General features: G+C 54.9%; 2 protein-coding genes across 2 annotated transcripts; one reads left to right on the top strand and one right to left on the bottom strand.

Moving 5' to 3' along the window:
- The first annotated feature begins 123 nt into the window (after positions 1–123).
- Positions 124–17301, top strand: VPS26B (VPS26 retromer complex component B). The gene is made up of 6 exons (XM_065881799.1): positions 124–551; positions 8211–8367; positions 12834–12998; positions 15027–15202; positions 16620–16762; positions 17155–17301. Exons 1-6 carry the CDS (start codon positions 329–331, stop codon positions 17299–17301), a joined length of 1011 nt encoding a protein of 336 aa, XP_065737871.1. The 5' UTR covers positions 124–328.
- Positions 17302–19546: 2245 nt separating this feature from the next.
- Positions 19547–23852, bottom strand: THYN1 (thymocyte nuclear protein 1). Its single transcript, XM_065882613.1, has 7 exons — positions 23810–23852; positions 22287–22468; positions 21485–21553; positions 21042–21134; positions 20438–20533; positions 20041–20191; positions 19547–19741 (listed from the first exon to the last, which is right to left on the bottom strand). Exons 1-7 carry the CDS (start codon positions 23850–23852, stop codon positions 19695–19697), a joined length of 681 nt encoding a protein of 226 aa, XP_065738685.1. The 3' UTR covers positions 19547–19694.
- Between the last annotated feature and the right edge of the window lie 132 nt (positions 23853–23984).

Here is a 23984-nt window from a genome sequence, read left to right as displayed (position 1 = left end):
GCCATGTCAACTGCGGGAAAGCCGAGCGGCCCTCTCCCGGCGCGCATGCGCAGCGCGCACTCCGCCGGAGGCTCGGCGACCGAGCAGGAGAGGCGGGGGCGTGCGCATGCGCGCGGCGAGTCCGGCGCGTCCGGCTGAGCGGCGGAAGCGGCGGGCGCTGCTCCCGGCCCGGGCGGCTGGCTGGCTGGTCGGCGCCGCAAGCACTGGCGGGCGGGTGCCTCGCGCCTGCTCTGCGCTGCCCCCGGAACCGCGCCGGCCCGGCGAGCGCGGGCGTCGGCGCCGCGTCCAGCCCTCCGGCCTTCCCAGGCCCGGCCGGCCCGGCGGGGACATGAGCTTCTTCGGCTTCGGGCAGAGCGTGGATGTGGACATCCTGCTGAACGATGCGGACAGCAGGAAGCGGGCCGAGCACAAGACGGAGGATGGGAAGAAGGACAAGTACTTCCTATTCTACGACGGGGAGACGGTGTCCGGGAAGGTGAGCCTGGCGCTCAAGAACCCCAACAAGCGGCTGGAGCACCAGGGCATCAAGGTCGAGTTCATCGGGCAGATTGGTGAGTGCAGGATACACCCCACCCGGTCCCGCTCCTTGCCCCCGCCCCCGTGCCCCGGTCCCCGACCCTGTCCTCTACCCCCAACCCTGACCCCGACCCCTGACCCTTGACCCCTGACCTCGCATCTGAGCCCCCCCCTCCCGCTCACTAACCCCTGGTCCCTGACACGACCCCCGACCTTTGACCCTGCTCCCTAACCCTTGCTTCCTAACCCCCGCCCCCATTACTTCGACTCCGTATCCCCTTTCCCCCGCCTCAGGCCGCGCAGCCTTGTTGCCCACCCGGGATCCGGGCTCCTTGTTCCTGCCCGGCCTTCAGTGCTGCTGGGCCCGCCCGCAGGTCGTGGCCACCGAGTCCCGCGGCCAGTCCACCCCTTTCTAGTACCTGTGTCCCGCCCGCCTCTCACATCCCACCTTCACCGGGAGCTGTTTGAGAAAGCAGCCCCGCGGGCTCCAGCGTCAGCCCTCTGTCCACCCAGCCGGCGTCCCTTAGACTTCTTGATTAGAACCTAGCCTTCAGCAGACTCATCTTCTTAAAGAAATGATGCTCCTAAGACCCAAATTAAGTGGTCACAATTTCTCGAGGCTCTAACACTCTTCCACCATGAGTGTTAGCAGTTACAACTAGACAATAAAAGGCAATAGCTGTACCGAAGATCTGAGAGCTGCCAGTCAGCACGGGGTTGTTTCCAGTTCTCTTTGGACTGTGTTTATTAAAACTCGCAGGTGCTTCTGAAATAAATTGTCATTGTCATTCGTTCAGGGGTAGAGTCACAGTAAATACCCATGTGGCCTGAAAAGACCTCTGGCACAGAATTCATACCCCATACCAGGCTCTGCACATCTGGCCCTGTTGGGGGGGGGGATTCCTGCGAAAGCTCGTTGAATGCTCACTGTCATTCCCTGAGAGCCCTGCACAGAATCTTGCTCCCCTTTTACAGAGGCAGGAAATACTGGAGCCCTGGGAAAAGGCCGTGCGGCCTGCCTCTGCAGCCCAGTGCTCAGCCTGGAGTATTGGCTTCTGGTGTTTGAGAAAAGGAAATCAGGTTGAAGGCTGGCTGATCCTATAGGAACCTGTTTGTTGTTACTTTAAACCCAGAATACGAGTGGCCTGAAAGGGAGCTGAAGAGTGAGTTTCAGACCCTCTGCTCTCTTGCTTCCGGCTTGGATAGGGTTTCTCAACAGCAGTGCTGTCGACATTGTGGGCCTGATCATTCTTTATTGTGGGTGAGTGTTTAACAGCCTCCTCGGCCTCTACCCGCCAGATACTAGAACCACAGGAATGTCTTATATCCGTGTAAGGTAAACTCACTCTTAGCAAAGAGCCACTGGGTAGACAGGATGAACCCACAGCATTCTGTGCTAGGCGTAAGATGTAAGAAGTGGAGAATTCCTTGCCTACTTAGAATTAGTATTTTTATGTCGTAGCTTTAAGGTTATTGCTGGATTCTTTGGTTCTGCAATGTGAGTGCAGACAGGCATGTCTAGCCAGTGTCTGTACCATCATTCCAGGGGGTGACACCTCGCCAATACATGAAAGGTAACCAGAGCGTCCCCTGACCCCCTGTGCCCCAGCAGTTGTGAAATGAGCTGTTCAGGGGGGACACTGGCAAGGCCTCCCTGCAGTCTGAATGAAAGGGAGTTGACGAGGTGCCGTCCCTGCCCTGCCTTCTTGTCTGTCTCCTGGCATCCCAGGACAGCAGCCCTGCTCAGATTTCTAAGAACCTTTTGTTGCTTCCATTGATAACTCTCCCTGGGCCCCTGAGCACTCTGGGCTGAGTCCACCCTTGGCTTTGGGGAAGCTGTACCCCTCTCTGGGCCTCAGCTTTCTCACCTGTAAGACAAGGATAATAACAGAATCACCTTGTTGAGATGTGTAGGGACCAGGCTTTGTGCAGAGTGTGGTGTATTTGTCTCCTGTACCTGAGAGGCTCTGTGAACTGACCTCAGGGCACTGGAGCGAGGCTGGTGAGTAAGTTCCCCATGGTTGTGGTCGTGTGGTTTTCTCCTTCGTTGCATTCTTGATGCTGCATGAAGTGGGTGGAACTTCGGTCGGGCTCTAAGGTCTGGCTGTACGGATGACGCACAGGATGGTCCTACAGCTGGACGGCGGTAAGAACGGCAATGTCACTGTGCTCTGGACACCTTCCTCGTCGGTTTCACTCAGAACTTTTCTTCTTACAAACCATAGTCTCTTGGATTTGCTTCTTTTTTCCTTCTTTCTTTCCTTCCTTCCCTGCTTCCTGGGAAGAGTTTCTGGGAAGAGTTCCACAGCTTGAAAATGAAGTGGTTTATGTAATTAACACTCCTATCCTTATGATTAATTTCTTTTTCCTGCTGATGAAAGTGTATGTGTCCATGGGGCTTCCCTGGTGGCGCCGTGGTTGAGAGTCCGCCTGCTGATGCAGGGGACGCGGGTTCGTGCCCCGGTCCGGGAAGATCCCACATGCCGCGGAGCGGCTGGGCCCGTGAGCCATGGCCTCTGAGCCTGCGCGTCCGGAGCCTGTGCTCCGCAACGGGAGAGGCCGCAGCAGTGAGAGGCCCGCGTACCACAAAAAAAAGTGTGTGTGTCCTGCCTGTGCGTTCTGTAGAAGGACAGCCTGGTGCGTGATTGAGGGTCAAGCAGAGGGTTACTTAGGTTAGATAAGGCTCCGTTTATAAGGTACAGACTTCGAAAGTGTCTCATGAGGACTACTAGAGATCATCAATGTACGTGAAATGTAGGGTTTGGCACTCATCGCAAACACTCATAATCCCTGTTAAGCTGGATCCATCCAGAAGTTTCCAGGGGCCGGACCTTTAAAACGTCAGCCCTGATTCCTCTGCCGACAGCCCACGGGACTGTTCACACCAGGCCAGCCTCCCTGCACTTCCTGCCCGGTGTGTTCTCTCAGCAGGCACGCTCGCCCGAGGGAAAACCTGTGGAAGGGTCTCCCCGGAGTCCAGGCAGAGACAGCTGTCTGGTGATCGTTGCATCGGTCCTCTTCAGACCCCATTCCTCACAGCGGCCCAGCCCCTGCTCAGAAAAGCTCCTGTCTCGGTCTTGGTTTGAGAGGTGGGCAGGAAGGGGGGCCCTTCTGTCTGCTGGCCCTTCTCACACTGTCAGCTACTCTGGCAACCTCATCCACACCCATCATTGCAGTGTCCTCTTAGACTCCGATGACTCCCAATCCTTTGTCCTCACCGGAACTCTCCCCTGCGTTTCATGCTTGGGTTTCTAACCGTCTGCTAGAGTCCCCCGCTGGATACCCCTCAGGTCCCTCAAAGACACATCCAAACCAGAAACCTTTTTCTCTTCCTGCTCCAGCCCCAGCCCTGCTGCTTCTCCTGTTTCTCCACTCTGGCCCGTCACCTGGGTCCATCCAGCCTCAGAAATCCGGGAGTCCTCGAGGCCCCTCCCTCCCCTTCCTACGCGTCCAACTGGAGTCTCAGTTTGGGTCCTCTCCAGCGGCTCTCTAGGGTATCTCGAGTCTGTGCTTCCTCTCCACTCTCGATACTGCTAACTTTGATGCTTCTGTGTATAGCAGCCGGACTGGCCTTCCTGCCTTTGTTTGCCTTTTCTTTCAGTTCATCTCTTGTAAGAGTGAACTTTCTAAACGTCAGTGCTGATATGGTCAGTCACCTCCTTAAAATTCTTCTTGTTGACTCCCTGCCGGTTGAAGGGGAGAAGTCATCCAGCTCTTTCCCAAGCTGCCTCTGCCTTTCTCCGGCCGAGTCTCTGCGACCCTTCACTCCTGCCACGTGTGCTTTCCTCAAAGTATCATGTTCCTTCTAGAGGGGTCTTGGCCTCTTCCCTTTGTATATAAATATCCTTCTGCAAAGAATGGCCTTCCACCCAAGCTCTCACTCATTCTTAAAGCCCAGCAGGCATGACATCCGTCAGAAAGCTTTCCCTGACCTCCCCTGGCTGACTGAAGCCCTTCTTCCGCCATTATTCTAGAGGCCTTGTGATTTCTCCCTGAACATAAAGAGTTAAGAGTTGTCAGGCCCCCATTCAGTGCTGCACCGACAGCTCAGGTGTTGCCCCTGATTCATCCACCTGTTGTGTGCATTTTTCTGTCCTCCTCCTGAAGTTTTTGAGCCATGTTGGGATTCTTCCTGTGTCTACTGTGCACTTCCCAGCGGCTTGGTCTGTGTTCCAACAACACCAGCAAATGTGTGGTGAGGGCACCCCCCATGTCACTCGATGGCCCATGTTTTTAGAAGAACACAGTGTGGCACGTAAGGAGTATTGAGGGAAGTTCTGTAATTAGAAGATGGAGAGACCATTTTTTAGGTGGAATCATTGGGGGAACACTTGAGGGTGTCAGGCCACCTTGGAGATGGATGGGGTTAAATAAACCAAAGGTAATTCGACAGTCACACTTGCAGAGGAGGGAGGACCTGAATACCCCTGCACTCCAAAGCCAGAGAGAGAACTTCTGGATTTTTTTTTTTTTAAGTTTTTAAAATAATGTCACTGGGTGAATCTAAACCCATCAGCCCCAGTCGAGCCTGCGCTGGTAAGACCCTGGAGGCCTTCTGTATTTTAATTCATGAAGCCAAGAGTGCCAAGGGAGAGGCACACTGATTCTCACCTACTCACAGTCTCCTGCAGGGCCTGGAGTAGAGCAGCGGCTGGCTGGGCACAGGCAGCCCAGAGACGTTACTGTTCCCGCAGGCTTACCAGGCCCAGGAGGTCCAAGTGGACGTGGCGAGCGTGAATCTTGACCAGGTGGCCAGTCAGCAGACAGCAGCTGGGAAGAGCAGCCTGTTTGAAACAGGTCTTTTTGCCCTGGTTGGCTTAGGTTTCTTCCAAGACCAGCGTGAAGCCTAGCCCAGCAGCGCGTCTCAGGGCGCCTTTCACGGGATGACCCCGTGGGGCAGAGCTGGCTCACTTTCCTTCCAAAGTGGCAAATTCACTCCTCAGCCATTGGTGGCAAGTTTCGGTGAAAACATCCTGACTACAGAAGTCATTTCCTCCTGTTGGACGGAGACTGGGAAGTTACCTTAAGAAAGAACTGGTCAGTTCCTCCTTCTGGCTTGAAATGGCTGGTCGCTGTGGGCTTTTGAGGCTGGGGAGAACTCGGGGTAACTTGGGAAGAAAGAGGCAGTTGACAGTCTCTTTAGGGCAGACCTCCTGCTAGAACAGTCTTGGGTTTTCTGTTTTAATTTATGCAAGAGGAAACCAGACTTTCTGGCACGTAGTGAAGTATGGCTGCTATTTCTGCCCCTTTGCCCCACAATGTTTCCAGAAGCCTTGCAAATGGCTTATAAAGTGAACATTAAAAAGTCCAGTCAAGCCCCACTCAGACTATGCACCGGTCACTCTTTCATGATGTCTGGGGGGAGGCGGGGAAGCCCTGGGAGGACATGCCGCCAGGCAGGAAGGCCCTGTCCCCCCGGGGGGTCCCAGCCCGGCTTCTCTGCTGGGACCCCTGGTGCCAGCGGTCTGAGTGCTCTGTGAACACTGTGGATCCTTCTCTGGTTTGTTTCTCACGTTGCCTCTGAGGCTGTGTGAGCACATTTGTGTGTTTTTCCATCCTTCTCTTCCCATCTTTCTCGACTCCGGGATTTCCCACTTAAACTTCACAGACGTTGGGGCTTTGTTCCGCCTGCTTCTGTCCCCTGAAACTATGGCAGAATCCAGTGCTTGGGAACGGATGCACCACTTTCCCCAGTTAAGGGGTCAGTGCCCATCAACAGAGACTCCAGTAGCAAAGGACCAGCAAGAGTGAGTGGACGGGCCTTTGTCACAGGCTGGCCACTGGCTCTGTTCCTACCCGGTCACTGCACTTCCTTACCTTGGTTAGGAGCACAGTTGTTGGATTTCAAAACGAGGGATGGCTGTTCACCTTTCCCCAGCACCCCCTGCCCGGAAGGTTTGAACAGCCCTCCCCCTTTGGCGGCTTTGTGGGTCATCTCTCCCTACCCAGAGCGCTGCCTGCTGCTTGATTCCACTTGGTGTTTGGAAGAGAAGGTGGATTGTTTGTAACGTAAGGTGAATCCAAGCGTAACTAGGTAGGAAATGAGCACAAACTGTGCTCACCGGGTGCACTGGGTGTGCATACAGAAGCAGCAGCGCTGGCTGGGGACTGACCGCACTGCTGCTTCCTCTCAAGCTGGACACACCTTAGGACAGAGCCCACTGCGCTTTCCGATACCTCGCTGCCTGGAGAGAAGAGGCTCTGGGGGTGGCGCTGTCAGGGTCAGCGGCCAGGGCAGCAAGGCCAAAAGCACCCCTGGAATCAACGTTCCCCTCCCGAGCGTCCCCATGGCAGGCCTGGACACTGTGTTGGCTCTGGAAGGCAAGAGCTCTGGTTTCTTGAGCCCAAGAAGGCTTTGATCCTGGGGGGCTCAGACCTTTGCTGTCTGGGGTCCGCCCTAGCCCCGGATGCTCTGAGAGAGCTGGAGCACTGTGCTCCAGAGAGGCGGGCCAGGCCTGGTGGGCGGTTGTCCCAGGCACACCTCCCTGTGGCCCTGTCTCTCCCCAAGCAGCCAACAGCAGAAACGACGAGAGTACACTGCCTGCTGCCCGTCCTGCTGCAGGGTGCCCATGGGTAGTGCCTTGACTGTAACGTGGCCACGCAGGGTCACAGTCGCTATTAAGTGTCCCTGCTGCACAACCAGGGACTGGGGGTGCCAGGAAGCTGGGGACATAGGCCTTATCTCTAACAACCACGCCTGGAGCAAAAGTTAGCACATAGCAGAGTACAAACAGGCATAAATAACCTAGGAGAAATAGGTGGCATGACTCATAATAAACAGCAGGACTGTTTCCAGAGGAGGACGGGTGAAGAGCAGTGCTCCTCAGTCTGTGGTCCCTGGACCAGCAGGAAGCATCTCTGGGAGTCTGTTAACAATATCCATTCTCAGGCCCCACCCCAGACCCCCGGAATCAAAAACACTGGGGGTGGGGCCCAGCCGTCTGTGTGTTAACACAGCCCCCGGTGATTCTGATGTTCACAGAAGTCTGGGGACCCTGAGCTTAGACGTGGGGCATCATTACAGCCCCTCTGTCCCGTCGGCCACGTGGACTCCTCTCTGAAGGGCAGAGGCAGCTAATACTTCCGGAGCATTTGCCGTCTCTTGAGTACCACTCCAAGTCCTTTACCTGCATCACCTCGTCCCGTGCTCACAACACCTGGAGTGCGTTTTGTCGCTACCCCCATTTCGCCAGGTCCTAGAAGTAGACACAGTCCAGCGGGAGACCTGGGATCCTAGGCCAGTCGCCGACCCCACTGTGCCTCAGTTTCCTTGTCGGTTAAATGGGTGATAGGGCCGTCCTAGCTATCTCACAAGGTGGTTATGAGGACGATGTGACTGAATAACTATGCTTTCCGAAGTTAGAAGTAGTTTTAAATGTGTTTTAGGAGATGTGGCGTTTTGATCGCAGTCCCCCTGGTGTGTCCCTCACGGGTGCTGCCCGGTGCCCTGGAGCAGGAGTATGTCGGGTTCTGGCTGTGCTCCAGGGACAGGGTCTCTACGCAGGGTGTTTGGAAGGGGCGGGAGAGGGCACCCAGGGTTCTGGGCTCCAGTGCAGGGGCAGGGCAGGAAGCGAGGGAGCCATAAACCAGACTGGAGGCTCTGTGAGTTGGCGGGAGGCTCCTGTAGCTGGGAGCCCCCTCGCCGGGCCACATAGCTCAGGGTCTGGTAGAGGTGGTCGATGCTCTCCCTGCAGAACTCTACTACGACCGCGGGAACCACCACGAGTTTGTGTCCCTGGTGAAGGACCTGGCCCGGCCCGGAGAGGTCACCCAGTCGCAGGCCTTCGACTTTGAGTTCACCCACGTGGAGAAGCCCTATGAGTCCTACACTGGGCAGAACGTGAAGCTGCGGTAAGTGGCGCCCCCAGGGTGCCCCGTGTGGACGGACCCTGACTCTGTCCCGTTTCTGAGGCTCTGTGTGGCTGTAGGGAAGGTGTGCTGCCGGTGGGGGGGGGGGTGGGGTGGGGGGTGTGTGCAGTGGGCCTCCCTCCAGGAGGAGTGCTCCTGGCTTGTCTGTCCGTTTCTGGAGTGTCAGTATCCCCACCGTGGCCACTTTTGAGCCACTGACCCAGCGCCCCTGAGTGCAGACTTGAGAGGTATGCACCCGCCCCTCGACAGCACACTGCTGCACAGACACCAGACGTCACCACCACCACCCCCCGCCCAGGAGCAGAGAGGACTATGACACACCAGAATAGCTAGGATATTACCTTTGTTCTTAATAGAATTCATTTGATTGCAGGTGTCTATAATTTAATTTTAAATGTTGTGATTAACAGCTGATTCTGAAAGTTCCCGAAAGTTGGACACTCGGCTTTCACACACCCCTGGCTGGGCCTCAGGGCCACTGATCCTCATCCAGCTCTGCACGAGATGGTGGCGGAGTCCTGAGCTCTGTCACTTGAGAAGTGGGTCATAAATTTGGATTCTAATCCTAGACCCATCCTCTCCATATTTTGGGACAATGAGGGAGTAAAATGTAACACAGTAGGACAAGTTTTAAAACATTAATACACACCTTTTAAGTACAGGGGATTGTTTTCCTTGTTCTAGTCTTGGAAACTCTGCAGGGGGGGACTGATTCCATGGCCTCCGGGGTATGTGATGTCACTCTGCGTGCCTGGCTCCAGGTCTTGGGTGTCACCTGAGGCCTGCATGTGGCATGGTGTGGGCTACTGCAAGCTCTCGCCTCTCCCGTCAGAAGAGGGGCTGCAGGCTCTCCTTTCCAGCCTGTGCAGAGAGGTCTAAGCACTGGTGCTGCCCCACTTCAGCAGCGTTGCGTGACTGCACTCAGAAGGGCAGCAACAGTGAGGAGTATCTAGTCATCACTTAAGCTGGGCTTGGGGCTTATTGCTATTGAATTTGATGTTTTGCAGTGGACTTCTCATAAATGTTCTTATGTCAGAAAGAAAGGTGTTGAAAACAGTATGGTGCTTCTTCAAAATAGAATTACCTTATGATTCATCAATTCCACTTCTGTGTATAATCCCAAAGAAGTGAAACAAGGACTCAAACAGATTTATGTATACTCACATTTGTAGCGGCATTATTCACAATAGCCAAAAAATGGATACAACCCAAGTGTCTATGAGTAGATGAGTGGATGAACAACATGTGTATCCACACAGTGGAATAGTATTCAGCCTTGAAAAGGGGGAGATCCCGACACCTGCTACGGCATGGATGAGCCTTGAGAACATTGTTCTCAGTGACATAAGCCAGATACAAAGAGACAAACACTGATTCCACATTTTTAAGCAGTTAGATAGTCAAAACCATAGAGGTAGAAAGTAGAATGGTGGTTGCCAGGGGCTGGGGAAAGGGGCTGGGGAGTTAGTGGTTGATGGGGCAGAGTTTCAGTTGGGGAAGGTGAACACGTGGAGATGGACAGTGGTGACCGTGCCCAGCACCTTGAGTATACTTAATGCCACTGAACTGTGCACGTAAAGATGGTTACATTGTGTTATATATATTGGAGGGGAAGAAAAAACTCTTCCCTCCACCATGTCAGGTTCATTGGCGGGGACTCTGCAAGTCGGACGGATGGAAGACGGATTGGCCAGAGGCAAGCAAGCAGCTGTATTCCCGTGTGTATTGTGCTCCCACCTGAGCTCTGCCCGGTGACTGAGGGGCAGTTGAACTTGGGCTTATGCAGCATCTTAACAGAGAAGTGAAGAGGCAGAGAAAGGGCCCTGCGGCTCGAGTTGTGGGAAGCACGGAGAGAGGCTTGCTTTGGTGAGGAACGCTCTATGGGTGGCACCCCCAGCAGCTCCCAGGCTGCGCAGCCTCTCCTGGTGGAGAGGGCCCCAGAGCCTGTCTTGTGTGCACTGTTTCCCTGTTGCTTTCAGCTCAATAGAACCCTCGTGCCAGAGTGGCATGTTTTGGGGTGCATGCTCTGCACCCTGTATTTTGTATTTTATCACAATGAAAGAAGTGTTACTGTCTAAATTAGACAAAGACTTTCGGATTCATGCTGAGAAAGGAGGTAAAATCGGGAACATTAGTTAATGGAAGATGTAAGTTCCAGATTAAGGGCTTGTTGTGTCTTATTACAGGCAGAGGGGAAACATGAAAAGATTATTTTGGACTCCTTTTCCTTTGTTTTTAGGCAGGGCGGTGGTTCTGTTAGAAGACTGAAGTCACTATGTCACATTTGATGGGTGGGTGGAGTGTTGGGTCAAGGCTGTGGGAAGGCTTGTGTGAGGTCCTGAGTTTTCCTTTAGTGGACACCATGGGAACAGGCAGAAAACAAGGAATTTAATAGACGCCAGCAGAACTGACCATTGAGTGGAGATGCAGACATAGGGCCATCAGAAGGAGGAGATGACCTGTGAGGCGATTCATCCAGTTCCAGGGAGGAGTTTGAAGCACTGGCAGAACAGACAATTGGAAATGCAAGCCTGTCGCTCAGGACAGAGGAATGCACTGTCGGAAATCACCTGCTCAGAGGTGGTAACTGATAGGTTTTTCCAGGAGGGGAGCTGTGGGAGAGGAGAGCCCGGGACCTACTGGGACTCTTGGGGACCCTACTGGGACTCTTGGGGACGGAGGAGGAGTGGGGTGATGCTTGAATGAGAAGGGAGTGTTTTACGCTCTAATGCAGAGCTGATGCCAAAAGAAAGCGCCCCTGGACTTGGCAGCTGTGAGCCCTGTGCTCCCTTTGGGAGGGCAGCTCCTGTTGGGTGGTAGAGACGGAAGCTGGGGCGAGGCGTAGGGGCTGGGGACGAAGCTGCAGGGTTAGAGCAGGACCCCCGGACCGCTGTCTCTGAGGAAAGGTAGAGTGTGGGCCCTGGGGAGTGTCCTGGGGATTGATGGCTTTGGGACTTTTTATAAACTCAGGAAGAAGCTTTAGCTGGAGAGAGATTGGATGTGTTGAGAAAGTTGGGAAGTTGAAGCATCGGGATGCCAGACAGTAGTTCTCTACCAAGGGTCCTGTGTTAGAATCATTGGCGGGGGGGGGCTTTAAAAGTATAGATCCCGGGCTTCCCTGGTGGCGCAGTGGTTGAGAGTCCGCCTGCCGATGCCGGGGACACGGATTCGTGCCCCGGTCCGGGAAGATCCCACATGCCGCGGAGTGGCTGGGCCTGTGAGCCATGGCCGCTGAGCCTGCGCGTCCGGAGCCTGTGCCCCGCAACGGGAGAGGCCACAACAGTGAGAGGCCCGCGTACCGCAAAAAAAAAAAAAAAAAAAAAAGTATAGATCCCCATGTCCCTCTTCAGAGCAGTTATGTGGCAGACGCGCCCCGGGGTGAGTCCCCTGCGCCTCCAGACTGCTGGCGCAGGAGAGGCGCTCGAGCAGCTGGAAGCTTTGTGGAGCCTTCCCTTCTACACTGCTGCCAGGCCCCGCTCCACAGGGCGTGGGGGCTCGAGGGCCTGAGCCGTAGGGCAGGCTGGAGCCACGTCTGGGGCTGCGTGGAGGGAGCAGGAAGGAGAGGGTGGCCGGGGGGTGGTGAGGCCGCAGAGGAGGGCCACCAAGGTCCCCACCAAGGCCTACCGTCCCAGCTTTGATAGAGGGCCGCACAGAGTTAAGTCAAGGGGACGAAGGGTGCGGGGGGCGCCACACTGAAGGGCTGGCTGGCGGTCAGGCATGGCTCACTGCGCTGTGTCTCTCCCTCTTTCTAACGTGTCCTAGGAGACCATCCTTGTTCAGACCTGGGGCTCTCCCACCTCTGTTGTTTTAGTTCTAAGGCCTGCTCCTCCTGAAGGCACCCCTCTCTCCCCACAGCACTTGATTCCTGCCTCTGAATGGACACTTTCCATGTGTTCTAATTTTTCTGTTGATTTGCCCGTCTCCCCCAGGGGACGATGAGTCCCCGTGAGACTCCATCTTATCCGTCCTAGGCCCGGCAATAAACGTGCGTGATGCATCGCTGACCTGATTTCTCCATTATCTTATTCCTGTTGTTTAACTGTGAGGGACTTGAAAAATGCTCTTTGATCGAATATTGTTAAATAAACAGCATGCAAACATAAGAGTATGCGATCCCTGTGCCCAAAGAGCCGGGAGTTAGTTGAAGAAATGGAAGCTGTACACGGTGCCTGGCAGGTGGCAGCGAGGCTGCTCTTGAGGTGCAGAGAGAGGTGTCACCTCTTACCTCGGAGCTCAGGCTCAGAGGAGGGTTGGGGAAGGGCCTTTGACCTCCCTGGAATTGTAATTGCAGGATTTTGTGTCTCAGTGCATTTTCCTGAGAAGGGGGTGCCCAGCGGTGAATTCTTAGAGCAGTCAGAGCCCCAGGGGGTGACCTCTACCAGGGGTCCTCGGTGGGGTGGGCTCCGGAGGCTGGGAGTGGCCCTTCACCGCACGTCTGCGTCCCTCAGGTATTTCCTTCGCGCCACCATCAGCCGCCGCCTCAACGATGTTGTCAAGGAGATGGACATCGTGGTCCACACGCTGAGCACATACCCGGAGCTGAACTCCTCCATCAAGATGGAGGTTGGGATCGAGGACTGTCTGCACATCGAGTTTGAGTACAACAAATCCAAGTGAGTGTCGGGCCCCGGCTGGTTGGTGGTGACCTGCGGGGGCGGCCACGGAAATAACGCGGTGGATGTGTGTGCAGGCCGGCCGAGGTCACGGGTCAGGAAAGAGCTGCATCTCACTGCAGCTGGACTGTACTGACTTAAGAGGGCAAACTTCAGTTAAACATCCTATGAGGTCTTTCAAAGTCAAGCGAAACTAACTCTAAAGTATTTGTTTTGGATTCTAGGTACATCTGTTTCCTTCTACTGATGAGATTAACCTCAGAATACCATTCTATTATCAGTTGTATCCTGTATAGAGTGAGTCTTTAGGAACCAAAGTGAGGAGAGCCAAGTTGACTGCTTCCTCCTTGAATTAAAATGAATTGTAACAAAAAAAAAAAAAAATGAATTGTAACAAAGAATATCTGATGCCTTTTTATAAAGGTCTTTAAGTAATTTTATTTTAACTGGCCATATATGTTTTAAACTGTGCCTGCTATTACAACGTCCAAATACATAAGTGCTTGTAAATCACAAAACTTGCTGACAGTTCAAAAATGTACTGCAAGCACCTTTCTTTTTAATATGATACGTTCCTGAAAATGTTCGAGAATCAAATATGCAAAAGTAAACGTGTCTTCTATTCACAGAGAACTAACCCTCCCCCCCGCGAGTCTCTAATGAGGCTTCTCCCCATGGAGAGGCCTCACCTCAGACCCGCTGGCCTCCAGAGGCTCGGAGGGTAGAGGCCTGAGCAGCGGCTCTCCCGTGAAGGGCTGGGAACACACATGCTTCCCAGGACAGGGGGAGGGAAGGCCGTTTCCCGCCTGGCCTGGCCTGGTGCTGAGCGTGGCCCCGATGGGCCCCTACAGGACAGGCAGGGCGAGTCTGGAGCAGGCCCCTGCGCTTCCTCCTCATCGTCTTGGGTCTCACGGGCCCTCCTGAGACAGAGCCCCCCCCAAAGTGCCTGCCCACCAGCACCCCAGCCTCCTAGTGAAGGGGGTGCCACCTCGAAGGCGCTCAAGCAGCCGCAGCCAGCAGTGCAGTCAAGACCAAGGTGAGCGTGAGACAGGCGTGTCACAGGCTGGACGGGCTGGACCGGGTCCTGCCCGTGCAGAGCAGGCTGCCCTGTGAGTGCCAGGCCGTCTGAACAGACAGGAAGAGCCCGGACCTTAGGACAGCGTCCCGTTCTGCCGCTAAGGACTTGGGCTCAGGTTAGCAGGTACTAAGACTTCTGTACCCGGGGTTTCTCATCTGAAAAGTGAGGGGTTTGGTCAGGTCAGCGGAAAGGTGCCTTGAAGGAGGAGCGGGGCCCAGGCACCACACGCGGCTCCTTTGTGTTTCTTGTGTGTAAGATTTCATTTAGAACAAAGGAACGTTCAATCTTTAAACGTTTGAATGCCCAGAGAATCTGTGCTCTGAGCATTCCTCCTAACGCGCTGCAAGCAGCAGAGTTCTGCTCTCCTCAGTCCTTGTGCGTCCACCATCTCCCCAGGCAGGCTGAAGGCAGAAAGGTGGCGTGAAGTGGTGGGGAGACCCCAGGCCTGCAGGTTGGGAACCTGGGTCCACACCCGCGTCTGCCCCTCCTCGGATCCCACCACGTCATCTGTCTTCTTTGCACTCTCTAGGGCTCCTCCCCTGTGATCCGGGAGCTCGAATCCTCAGGTCCCCCGTCCTGAGCTTCAGGTTGAAGGTTTGCTTTCTGCGGCCACACCTGGTACAGAGCAGCCCTGCTGCCAGCTGGCCCCGGGGGGGGAAAGCCCAGTTCCTGGAAGCGGGAGGAAGAGCCGGGACCTGGTCCCCACACTTGCGGGTCAGCCTCTCACACCAGAGCCTCTAAAACACACGCACTCGTTAAAGCGCTGAGCAGAGGGTGACGGAACCGTGCTCTGAGGTGCAGGCGGGACAGCAGAGGGGAAGTGACGCAGGTTCAAGTGTAGAAGGTCTTTGGGACTCGCCCTGCGGGGCAGCTTGGGGGGCAGCGCCCTCTCCTGGAACCAGGAGGCCTGTCACGTGCAGGGGCCGCACCTCTCACCTTCCTCTCCGCAGGTACCACTTGAAAGATGTCATTGTGGGGAAGATCTACTTCCTGCTGGTGAGGATCAAGATCAAGCACATGGAGATAGACATCATCAAGCGGGAAACGACAGGCACGGGCCCCAATGTGTACCACGAGAACGACACCATTGCCAAGTACGAGATCATGGACGGCGCGCCCGTGAGAGGTGAGCTCCGGCCCCAGTGTTGGAAGGGCTTCAGGGATCATCCTGTCAAAGTTAGGGGGCCTGGTAGCCTGTAATTTCTTAATCTCTAACTGTGCACTGTGGGTCCCGAGAAGGAGGAAAAGGAGGCCGGGGGTGTGGAGCTCAGGACCCGCTCACCTTCACCCAGCAGACGTCCGAGTGGACCTCGTTTATAGACTGAGCTTGTACTGCAGTTTAAATCTCAAGAGTTATGTCTTTAAAAAATCAAAAGACGTTTGAAAAGCACCAGTTTAGCAGATACAGTTTGAACACTCTGTTTACACTTTCCTATTGACATTCTGAATTTCTTTGCTGCGGGGTGGGGGGGGGGTGGGGGCAAGAGATTAAAGCAGAATCCTCACTTCTGTTACTTAGTTCCTGCTCAGGTAAAACGAGGCGTGAGTCCACACACCCTGACCGACACTCCCGGTGCTGCACACAGTGCCGGCGTGGCCTCTGGGATGAGTGGAGCTGAGAGCGGGGGTGGGGGGGGGGGAGGTTGTGCGGTTGCTGGGAGGAGCAGTCATGTACGTTCTTTGTTGGCTCTGCAGCAGCTGATGATGAAGTGTTCTCACGTAGCAGTGCTTGGTGCTGCTGAGGTTTCATTCAGTTTTTTCCCAGTCTGCTCCACGTGGAAGGAGGGGTGTCATAGCTTTCTCAGGCCCTCAGGCATCACGAGCGGGGTCCCCGGGGCAGGGCTGAGCCATCCTGCCTGCTGGTTCCTTGTTTCCCCATCCGAGCAGCTGGGCTGAGCTCACCCTCCCAGTGGCGCTGACAGGACACCGAGACGAGCACAGAACAGTGCGAAGTGAAACAGGGTTCGTGTTTGGCTTTAGGCTGCACTGTAGGTTTGGACTTTCTCAGCCGAATTCTGTCCTGATTTTGTTCCACGTATCTTAGGAGAGGCACAGTGTTAGAGCTGGAAGTGATCTAAAATATTACGTAGGCTGATACCATAATTTTCCCCATGAGAAAATGAAAGTCCACCAGACTTACTCAGAGTCATACCTCGGGTCAGTGGAGAGAACTGGGTCCAGAGAGAAGCTTTTCTGTTTTCCAGACCACCACACCCTGCCAACTCGACTTAGAGGAGGCGTACAGGGTGGGGACTATGCTAATTGGGATGGAGGGAGGTGGCATCAGAATTGCTGGGTGACATGGTGGGTTAGCTGGGGTTTGACAATGGCTCTTAAACCCAACAACTATACACACTAAATGAGTCAGAATATGCTTACCTAGCATTCTTGTGCTGTTCACACTCACCAGGCAGCGGCAGGCGCCTCCCCGAAGGCAGAAGCGTTGGCTTGGGTGTCCAACCCCCCCCTCAGGCGGCCCCTCCACCACGGTGTAAGGTGGGGCCCTCCTGCCCCCGCCCTGACTCCCGCCCCGGCCCTTGCAGGAGAGTCCATCCCCATCCGCCTCTTCCTGGCGGGCTACGAGCTCACGCCCACCATGCGGGACATCAACAAGAAGTTCTCTGTGCGCTACTACCTCAACCTGGTGCTGATTGACGAGGAGGAGCGGCGCTACTTCAAGCAGCAGGTGAGCCCGCCGCCCCCAGAGCCCCGGCCGCCCAGACAGAATCACAGGGCATCGTCCCCGCCCAGGGCAAGCAGACGGGATGGGGATGGGGGGTGAGCTGGTTAGTCTCTGTGCCACTTAGTTTACCCCGAGCCCCACAGCAAGGACGGGGGTTCCCAGTTGACGCCCAGAGTCTGCTTTCTCGGGCCCAGCCCCTGCGGCTGCTCTGCCCTCCCGACCACACCGTCAGCAGGCACCTGGGGCCCAGAGGTGTGGACGGCTGCTGTCATTGGTGAGATATGAGCGGAGGCTTTTGCCTAAGATTCCCGGGAGAAGGCAGAGCCTCTGGGACCCTCCCCAGGCCTCCCTCTCACGTGTCACCTGCCCTCCCCCCCCACCCACCCATCCTGCAGGAAGTGGTGCTGTGGCGGAAGGGCGACATCGTTCGGAAGAGCATGTCCCACCAGGCAGCCATCGCCTCGCAGCGCTTCGAGGGCACGGCTCCCCTGGGGGAGGCGCGGACCCCCGGCCAGCTGTCCGACGGCAGCAGCAGACAGTAGGCCTGGGGCCAGGAAGCTGCTGGGCTCCCACCCCGGCTCCAGGCCCACAGGCACCAGCAGCCGGGGCAGCAAGATGCTCAGCTGACCCGCTACTCGCAACCTGAAAACAAATCATGTTCTTGATGTAAATTCTTTTTCCTGAAGAACCTAAGGGGTTGGGGTTGGGAGGGAGTGTCTCTGGGACGCTGTGGCCGATGGGAACGTAGGGAGAGGGGGCGTCCCGGGGAGAGCCGGCTGCGGGGCTGCCTGGGCCGCAGGAGCACAGCGCGGCCGGGCTCTGAGCCTCCCGGGACAGGAGCTGGGGGCTGGGGGTGCGTCCCACGGGTGGTCCTGTCTCACACTCCCCTCCCCCGTCCCTTAGCGAGTGGCAGAGGGTGTGGCGCCCGCCCCGCTCTAACTGGCGGTGAGGGTTCAAGACCAGGAAGCTGCCTCCTTGGGAGTCTCGGATGTGGTGCTTTGGAGCCTCCACAAGCCACCCTCCTTCTGGCCCTTCTCTCACCGCTGGGACCGGGCACCTCCCAGGGACTCTGGTCAGTCATGTCCTGGATGGAACGGGAGCTTGTGGTAGGGCCTTCGGCTGATGTCCCTGGGCACAAAGACATCTGTGTCACCCGTGGATGGCAACCGGGTGAACCTCGGTGGCTGTGCCTGGTGCGGGCAACCCTGAGGGCCGGAGGTCCTCAGCCCCGGCCCCTGAACGAGGACATCTTTCCCCCGAGGAGAGGTCCAGGAAGGGCCCATTCTCTCCGCCTCCCCGGGAGTGGACCCTCTTGGCTCCCTGCTGCCCATCTCACTCCTGGGAACCGGCACTTGTTGTCACACGTAGAAGCTTTGTGCTCACCCTGCGAGCTGGGGGGAGGGGGAGGGCCTCCTGAGCCGCCATCCTCCCCACCAGACGGCTGACCAGAGCTTAGGACCGTTGGTGTTCTGTGTATGTGGACGCTCTCATGCTAGAGAGGGTCTCCCGCTGTTGCACTGCACCGCGCCTGTCCTGTTAAGGGTGTGGATGTCCTTCCTGTCTCCTGTTGGCCTCTCTTCCCTTCTAGAAAGACCAAGCAGACCCCCATGGCCAGCAGGTACAATAGTTGGTGGTCTGAGTTCTCTGTCATTTGGGAAGCAGAGGGGTTGGTTCTTGTGTCATCTTTCAGTTAGTGTGGAAAACGGGGACCCGTCTCTTCCTCGAAAATTGGTGCAGCGGTAGGCCTCGGGCTGGGCAGGGCTCACGGATCAGAGCTGAGACGGGAGGGAAGGGCGTTTGGGGTGACGCTTGGGGGCAGAAGAACGAAGCAAGGGAAGCTGGTTCCCCCAGGCTGGGCCCTGCGTTCAGGTGTGAAGGGCAGTCCCGTGGGGACAGGGCCACCTGTGCAGCTGCCCCTGGATTATCAGGGTTGGGGGCCTAAGCGTGGGAGGGGCAGCTCCTGTGTCCCTTGCCTTCTCCGGAGCGTGAGCTGGGGCTCTGGCGCGTCCCACGACAGCTGGCCCCTTAACTACTAGGTACCCGCCGATCCCTCTGCCTTCCAGCCGACCACAGATTCACTTCCCAACCTTCCCGACACCTGAAGCCTGTCTCCTGCGAGAACTAGAGGTAGAATTTGCTTCTGTCCTCTCGGGAGCTTCTGTTCTTTCCCCTGCCCCATTCTCTGCCTCTCTGTGTATCGGGGAAGGGGAGGCCCATCCCTGGGACCCTGGCAGAGCATAGGGACTGAACCAAGCAGTGCGGCCTGGGGTTGAGCAGCTGCGGTGTTTACAAGTTTCTCAATGTGTGTCTTTTCAATGACTGTTTTAAACAAAGCAGTCTGTTTCAGCTGTCTCCCTGATTAAAGCAAGCCCCTGGGCTTGGAGGCATCATGCCCACGGTCCACCAGACTCTGTGGTCTCTTCTTACTGCCCTGCCGCACACAAGGGGAGACGCCCCGCCCTGACCCACGACACCTGCCCTCCTGGTGTCTGTGGCCCCTGGTGAACAATGACACCCACTTTATTAATGCCTGTTTTAGACAAGCACATGGCTGAGAAAGGAATTCTGGTTTTACTCCAGTCTGGCAACTTGTCCTGAAACTGCTGGTTTTACCCACTCTGGGACCAGATACTTCAGGGGTCGGTTAAGGAAGGCTGGTGTAGAGACAATCCATGTTAGTGGGTGTCAGCAGACTGGGCCCTGAATCTGGCCGAGGGGATGTAAAAACGTGCAGTGGAGTATTCTACCCCCGATGCTGATTTTAAAGAAACACCTCCAACTCAGACGTTCATGTTTTATTAAAAAGGACCCAAACCCGACATCTACACACAACGCCAGGTGAACACAACCAGCATGTTCCCCACGCCTTCTTTTGTCTTGTGGAAGCTTGACTTTGGGGCAACGTCTTGCCCACTTCAGCAGAGCTGTGTCTCCATTAACTCGGTTCCTTTTCCTCCAGGCTCAAAATAAAATCAAACTCCTCTGCCGAAAAGGGCAAGAAGAAGAGGAAGAATTAGGTCTGTGTCTCCTCCTGAACAGGGCAGTCATGGCAGGCATTTCTCAAGTCACGAGGCAGGTAGTCGTTCACCCAGAACCCTCGGGCGTTTCGACAGGTGCGGAGCACAACTGCCCTGGGCAGCTCGAGGGGGCTCCTCCCTCGTGGGAGTTACAGGTGGGAAGACAGACTCAGACCTTAACCACCGTGCCTAGGGTTCACCAGCTAGTACATGTGAATTCACGGTCACTCTGGCATGTGATCAAAAGGCGAGAGCCGTTCTTACCTCGGGTCAGGGGCTGGACTGAGAGTCTCTGGCGGGTGAAGAGAGCCATGTTTTTTAAGGGACCGCCAGTGGCTCTGTGCGCTTGGTGGTGGGTTTTGAGCTCAGCCAGTGGGATGAAACGCTTCATCATCCGAACAAACTGTACGTCCACCTACATGGCAACAGCGTATGGGACAGAAAGGCACGTCCAGCTGGACTCTGCCTGCTGTGTTTTAGCTGCTTGCAGGAGGTCCTGTGGGCCTGGCTGCTGGTGTTTGTCCTTCTCTCCAAAGGCAGGGTAACCTCATCGGACTGAGCGGGGCTCTGTGCCCTGGTCTAAAGATACCCCAGACCTTCTTCCTCCCTCTCTGTCCATCCTTTCTCTTTTGTGAAATAGGAAGAATAGTAGTATGTTTACCATGGACCATTTGGGGTTGTCTTCTTTGCTGGATGGATCATAATGGGGATTGTTTTTCTCAAACTGTGTGTGGTCTGGGTATGCCTCCTTCACAATCTGAAATTAAAGCCGAGTCTCCAGTCATTTGTCCAGTCGGCTCCATGGCCAGGCTTTAGTCCAAGTCCAACTGTCATTTCCTACCCTACGTATTCTTACCCCATCTGTCTCGCTGTTGAGCCACTGAGGGCTCAAATATCTGGAAGTAATACACAGTCTAAGGTAAGCAGAGGAAATCAACCCTATTTTGACAAAAATCTTAAAAGTATGTTCTAAAACCAAACATTAAAGGTTATTATTGGTGCCACTGTTTCTCCACCTACAGTTAATTCTATCCTGGTAACTCCTGGCCTGGAAGAGCTACCATCAGGCCTGTTTTTGAGTGAAAGACCAAGGTGCAGAAATGGAGAGGTCTGTGCCAGTGGGGCCTGAAATGAAGGCCTGCCTTGCTGCAGTCCTGTCACATGTCCCTGAGACAGCAGGGATGGGGAGGAGGGTTACCTGCCTACGCTGTCTCCCTAACCTGCATGAAGGGAGATGGACTCAAACCTAAGCCTGTACAACCGACCTTCATAAGCCCCGCAATGCCTGGCTCTCTGCAGTTGCTGTGGTAGAAGAAGGCTTCTTCCTCCAGCTTCATGGCTCTCAGGAAGTTCCGGGCCTGTTCCAGCAGAGAAGAAACAAGAACTATCCTCCCACCAGCTAGAAGACACTAGCCCTGGAAATCAAGTCTGCTTTTATTAGATGAGATTTTGGTTTTCGCAGCTTCCCCCCACACCCCGCAGTTCAATTCTTGCCTTTTACCCAGAGCTGTATCAGGACACTGGCTGGAATACAGGCCATTTGAAAACTGCGTGCAGTCAAAGAAATCAAGGCATTTGTTAATATATTTTCAGGTTTGGGTTCTGGGAAAAAACAACCTTGGCCAAGAGATTTTGCTACTGAATAAGTCAGAAGGAAGCAGGCTTTTATCCACCCCCCGGGTCTCGAGGTCCTGTCTAACCCGCTTACCTGGTAGTTGCGAACACCATCCCAGCATGCTGTCTGCTTGGGCTGTGCTCTGAGATCCTCAATGCTGAACTGGGCAAGAAATAAGGTCATTCAGTAAACAATCCTGGGCCAATCGGTAAGAATATATGGAAGCAGACAAGTTCCTTCCCCTATAGGGTGTTGCCAGCTGGAATGGCACGTGAGCTTACTGGGAAGCTCTTCACAGAGCCACTCATACTGCGCAAGTAGAAGTTAGCTTTGTGTTACCTTGTTAGCCTTGCTCATTGAGAGGATTAGATGAGTGGATAATCTGGCAATTGCTGACTATCTGTATTTCATTTATTAAAATATTATATATGCCTTCTATAGTATCTCTAATTTTATTTTCTCCAGGCTACTATGAAATTTGATTTACATTCACCTCCTGTGTACCAACTGTTGGCAGGGAGATACCTAGGAGCGTGGCAGGTGGCAAGAGAAAGGCAACCTAAGACTGAATGTTGCCTAGATCAGGGGTTGGAAAACTATAGCCTTCAGGCCAAATCTAGCCCATGCCTGATTTTGCTGACAGTTTTATCGGAACTCAGCCACACTATCTGTCTATGGCAGCCAGCAGAGTTGCAACAGCACCACCTGGCCCTTTAGAGAAAATGTTTGCCAACCCCTGCCCTAAGTAGAAGATTCACAAAACAGATAGTGCATGGCAATAAATCCTACTGATTCTATCCTTTATCACCTTTTCCTACCCTTCGAAGGTTAAGAAGTGGGTGATGGGACCCTGTGGTGTCCCCTGTGCACTCTGGAGACAGGTGTGGGACCTCACCTTCACATCTACCCCTTTCTCCAGTCGGCTTTCTGGCTCTGACTTCATCAGCCAGTAGCTGCTTAGGTTCTTCCCACAGTCTCTAGAGGCTGAAGTCTCCTGGAGGCTGGAGTTCTCCACCTTAGCTGATGCCTCCCCTGGGTTCTCAGTTTTGGTACGTTTTCCTCCTGGCCCCTTCTTGTCTGCAATAGGAGAAGAAAAAAGAAGAGAACTTTCTTGCTTGTTGAGAGAGAAAGTTCTGTTGCAGGAAAAGCACATGCTTTGGAGTCAGAGCTGGACTCAAATTCTGGAGCTGTCAGTTACTAACAGTGGCAGCTTCATTGCTGAACTTGTTCCTCATCTATAAAAATGGGACCAGAACGCCTACCTTACAGGACATCATCTGGGTTACCCATTCAGTGGGATAAGGATAACTCCCGTGGCACCTATTAAGCAGTGAATGTTTTCTTTTCCTCACCCTCTCCTCTGCCTTTGCTGGGGCTGTTCTCTCCAACGAGGCACCTACTCCACGGACTTGCTTTGATGATTAAATAAGATAATACAAACAATGGGCTGAAGCAGTGTCTGGCGTTACCATAAATGCTCAATAATATTAGCTATTAGGTCACTTCGACTTCTTCCTTCTTGCTCAGTATGCTCTGTGGTCTGCCTCCTTTCTACTCCTTGAAGGTGCCAAGAAAAGCTGGATAAAACAGCCACTTTGGACTCTGCAGACATGGTCAAGACCGGATTTTATCCTACAGGGTGAGGGAAATGTGCCTGGAGCAGAGTGGGTGCCCTGTAACTAATAGCTGTTAAATTCTTACCCTACGTCCTGTGTGTTACCACCCTCACTGTAACTCAGTCTACACAATCTATGAGGTGTTCTGTCCATCTGTAAGATGTGTCCCAGCTGCCACGCTGGTCTACCTGAATCCACTAAACGACCATCCTACGCAGCCTCTGAACCAAGACCAAGCTCCTACGTATGCCATCATGATGGACGTCTAACACGTGGAACCTTCCTAGGGTCCTGGTGGTCCCCCTGGACTTGATCGGCACACTGTAAACACCGTGTGTGCTGTTAACAATGTGTTGTGGGCAACTCAGAACCCTCCCCAGTCTCGAAAAAGCACTTTCTCTGTCGTTCATTGCTTTGCTGCTGCTCCTAGAATGCCACTCATCCTTGTGAACACAACGGGTTCCTACCCATTCTTTACGGCTTGACTCAAATCCCCTCTCTCTCAAGGCGTCCCCCCAACCCCTCCCTGCTCTCACAGCTCCAGTGACCCTTTCCTTTCCTCGTCTGGCTCCCCGGGGAGCGGGAACTGTAAACGACCGGCCTCAGCGCCTGCCAGCCCGTATCCCAGCTACTTTTCGTGCTTTCCAAACAGCTACCGCTCGGACGAGCAAGCAGCAGAGGGGCCCTGAGCATAAGCCTGGTGGGCGGCTCGGGACATCGGACCTCAAAACGACCCACTCGGGCCTTTCCCCACGCGCAAGGGCGGAAGGCGAGCGGCACTGAGCAGCCAGGCGCGGCTCACCTGGCCTCGCGGCCCCCGCCGGCCTCTTCCGGGCTCGCGGCATGGCGTCCCCGCGCGCCGAGGATAGAGGGTCCCGCCGTCGCCCAGGGGCCCGCGGAATCCTTCCGCGTTACCCACACCCGTATGTCCGCCTAGCACAGACCGCCGCTGAGCGCCCCCGGTGGTCTTCTCTCTC

The sequence above is a fragment of the Phocoena phocoena genome, chromosome 8 (assembly GCF_963924675.1).
Source record: "Phocoena phocoena chromosome 8, mPhoPho1.1, whole genome shotgun sequence".
Lineage (NCBI taxonomy): Eukaryota > Metazoa > Chordata > Mammalia > Artiodactyla > Phocoenidae > Phocoena > Phocoena phocoena.
The sequence above is the reverse complement of the archived record's forward strand: the minus strand, read 5'-3'. Positions and strand labels throughout refer to the sequence as shown.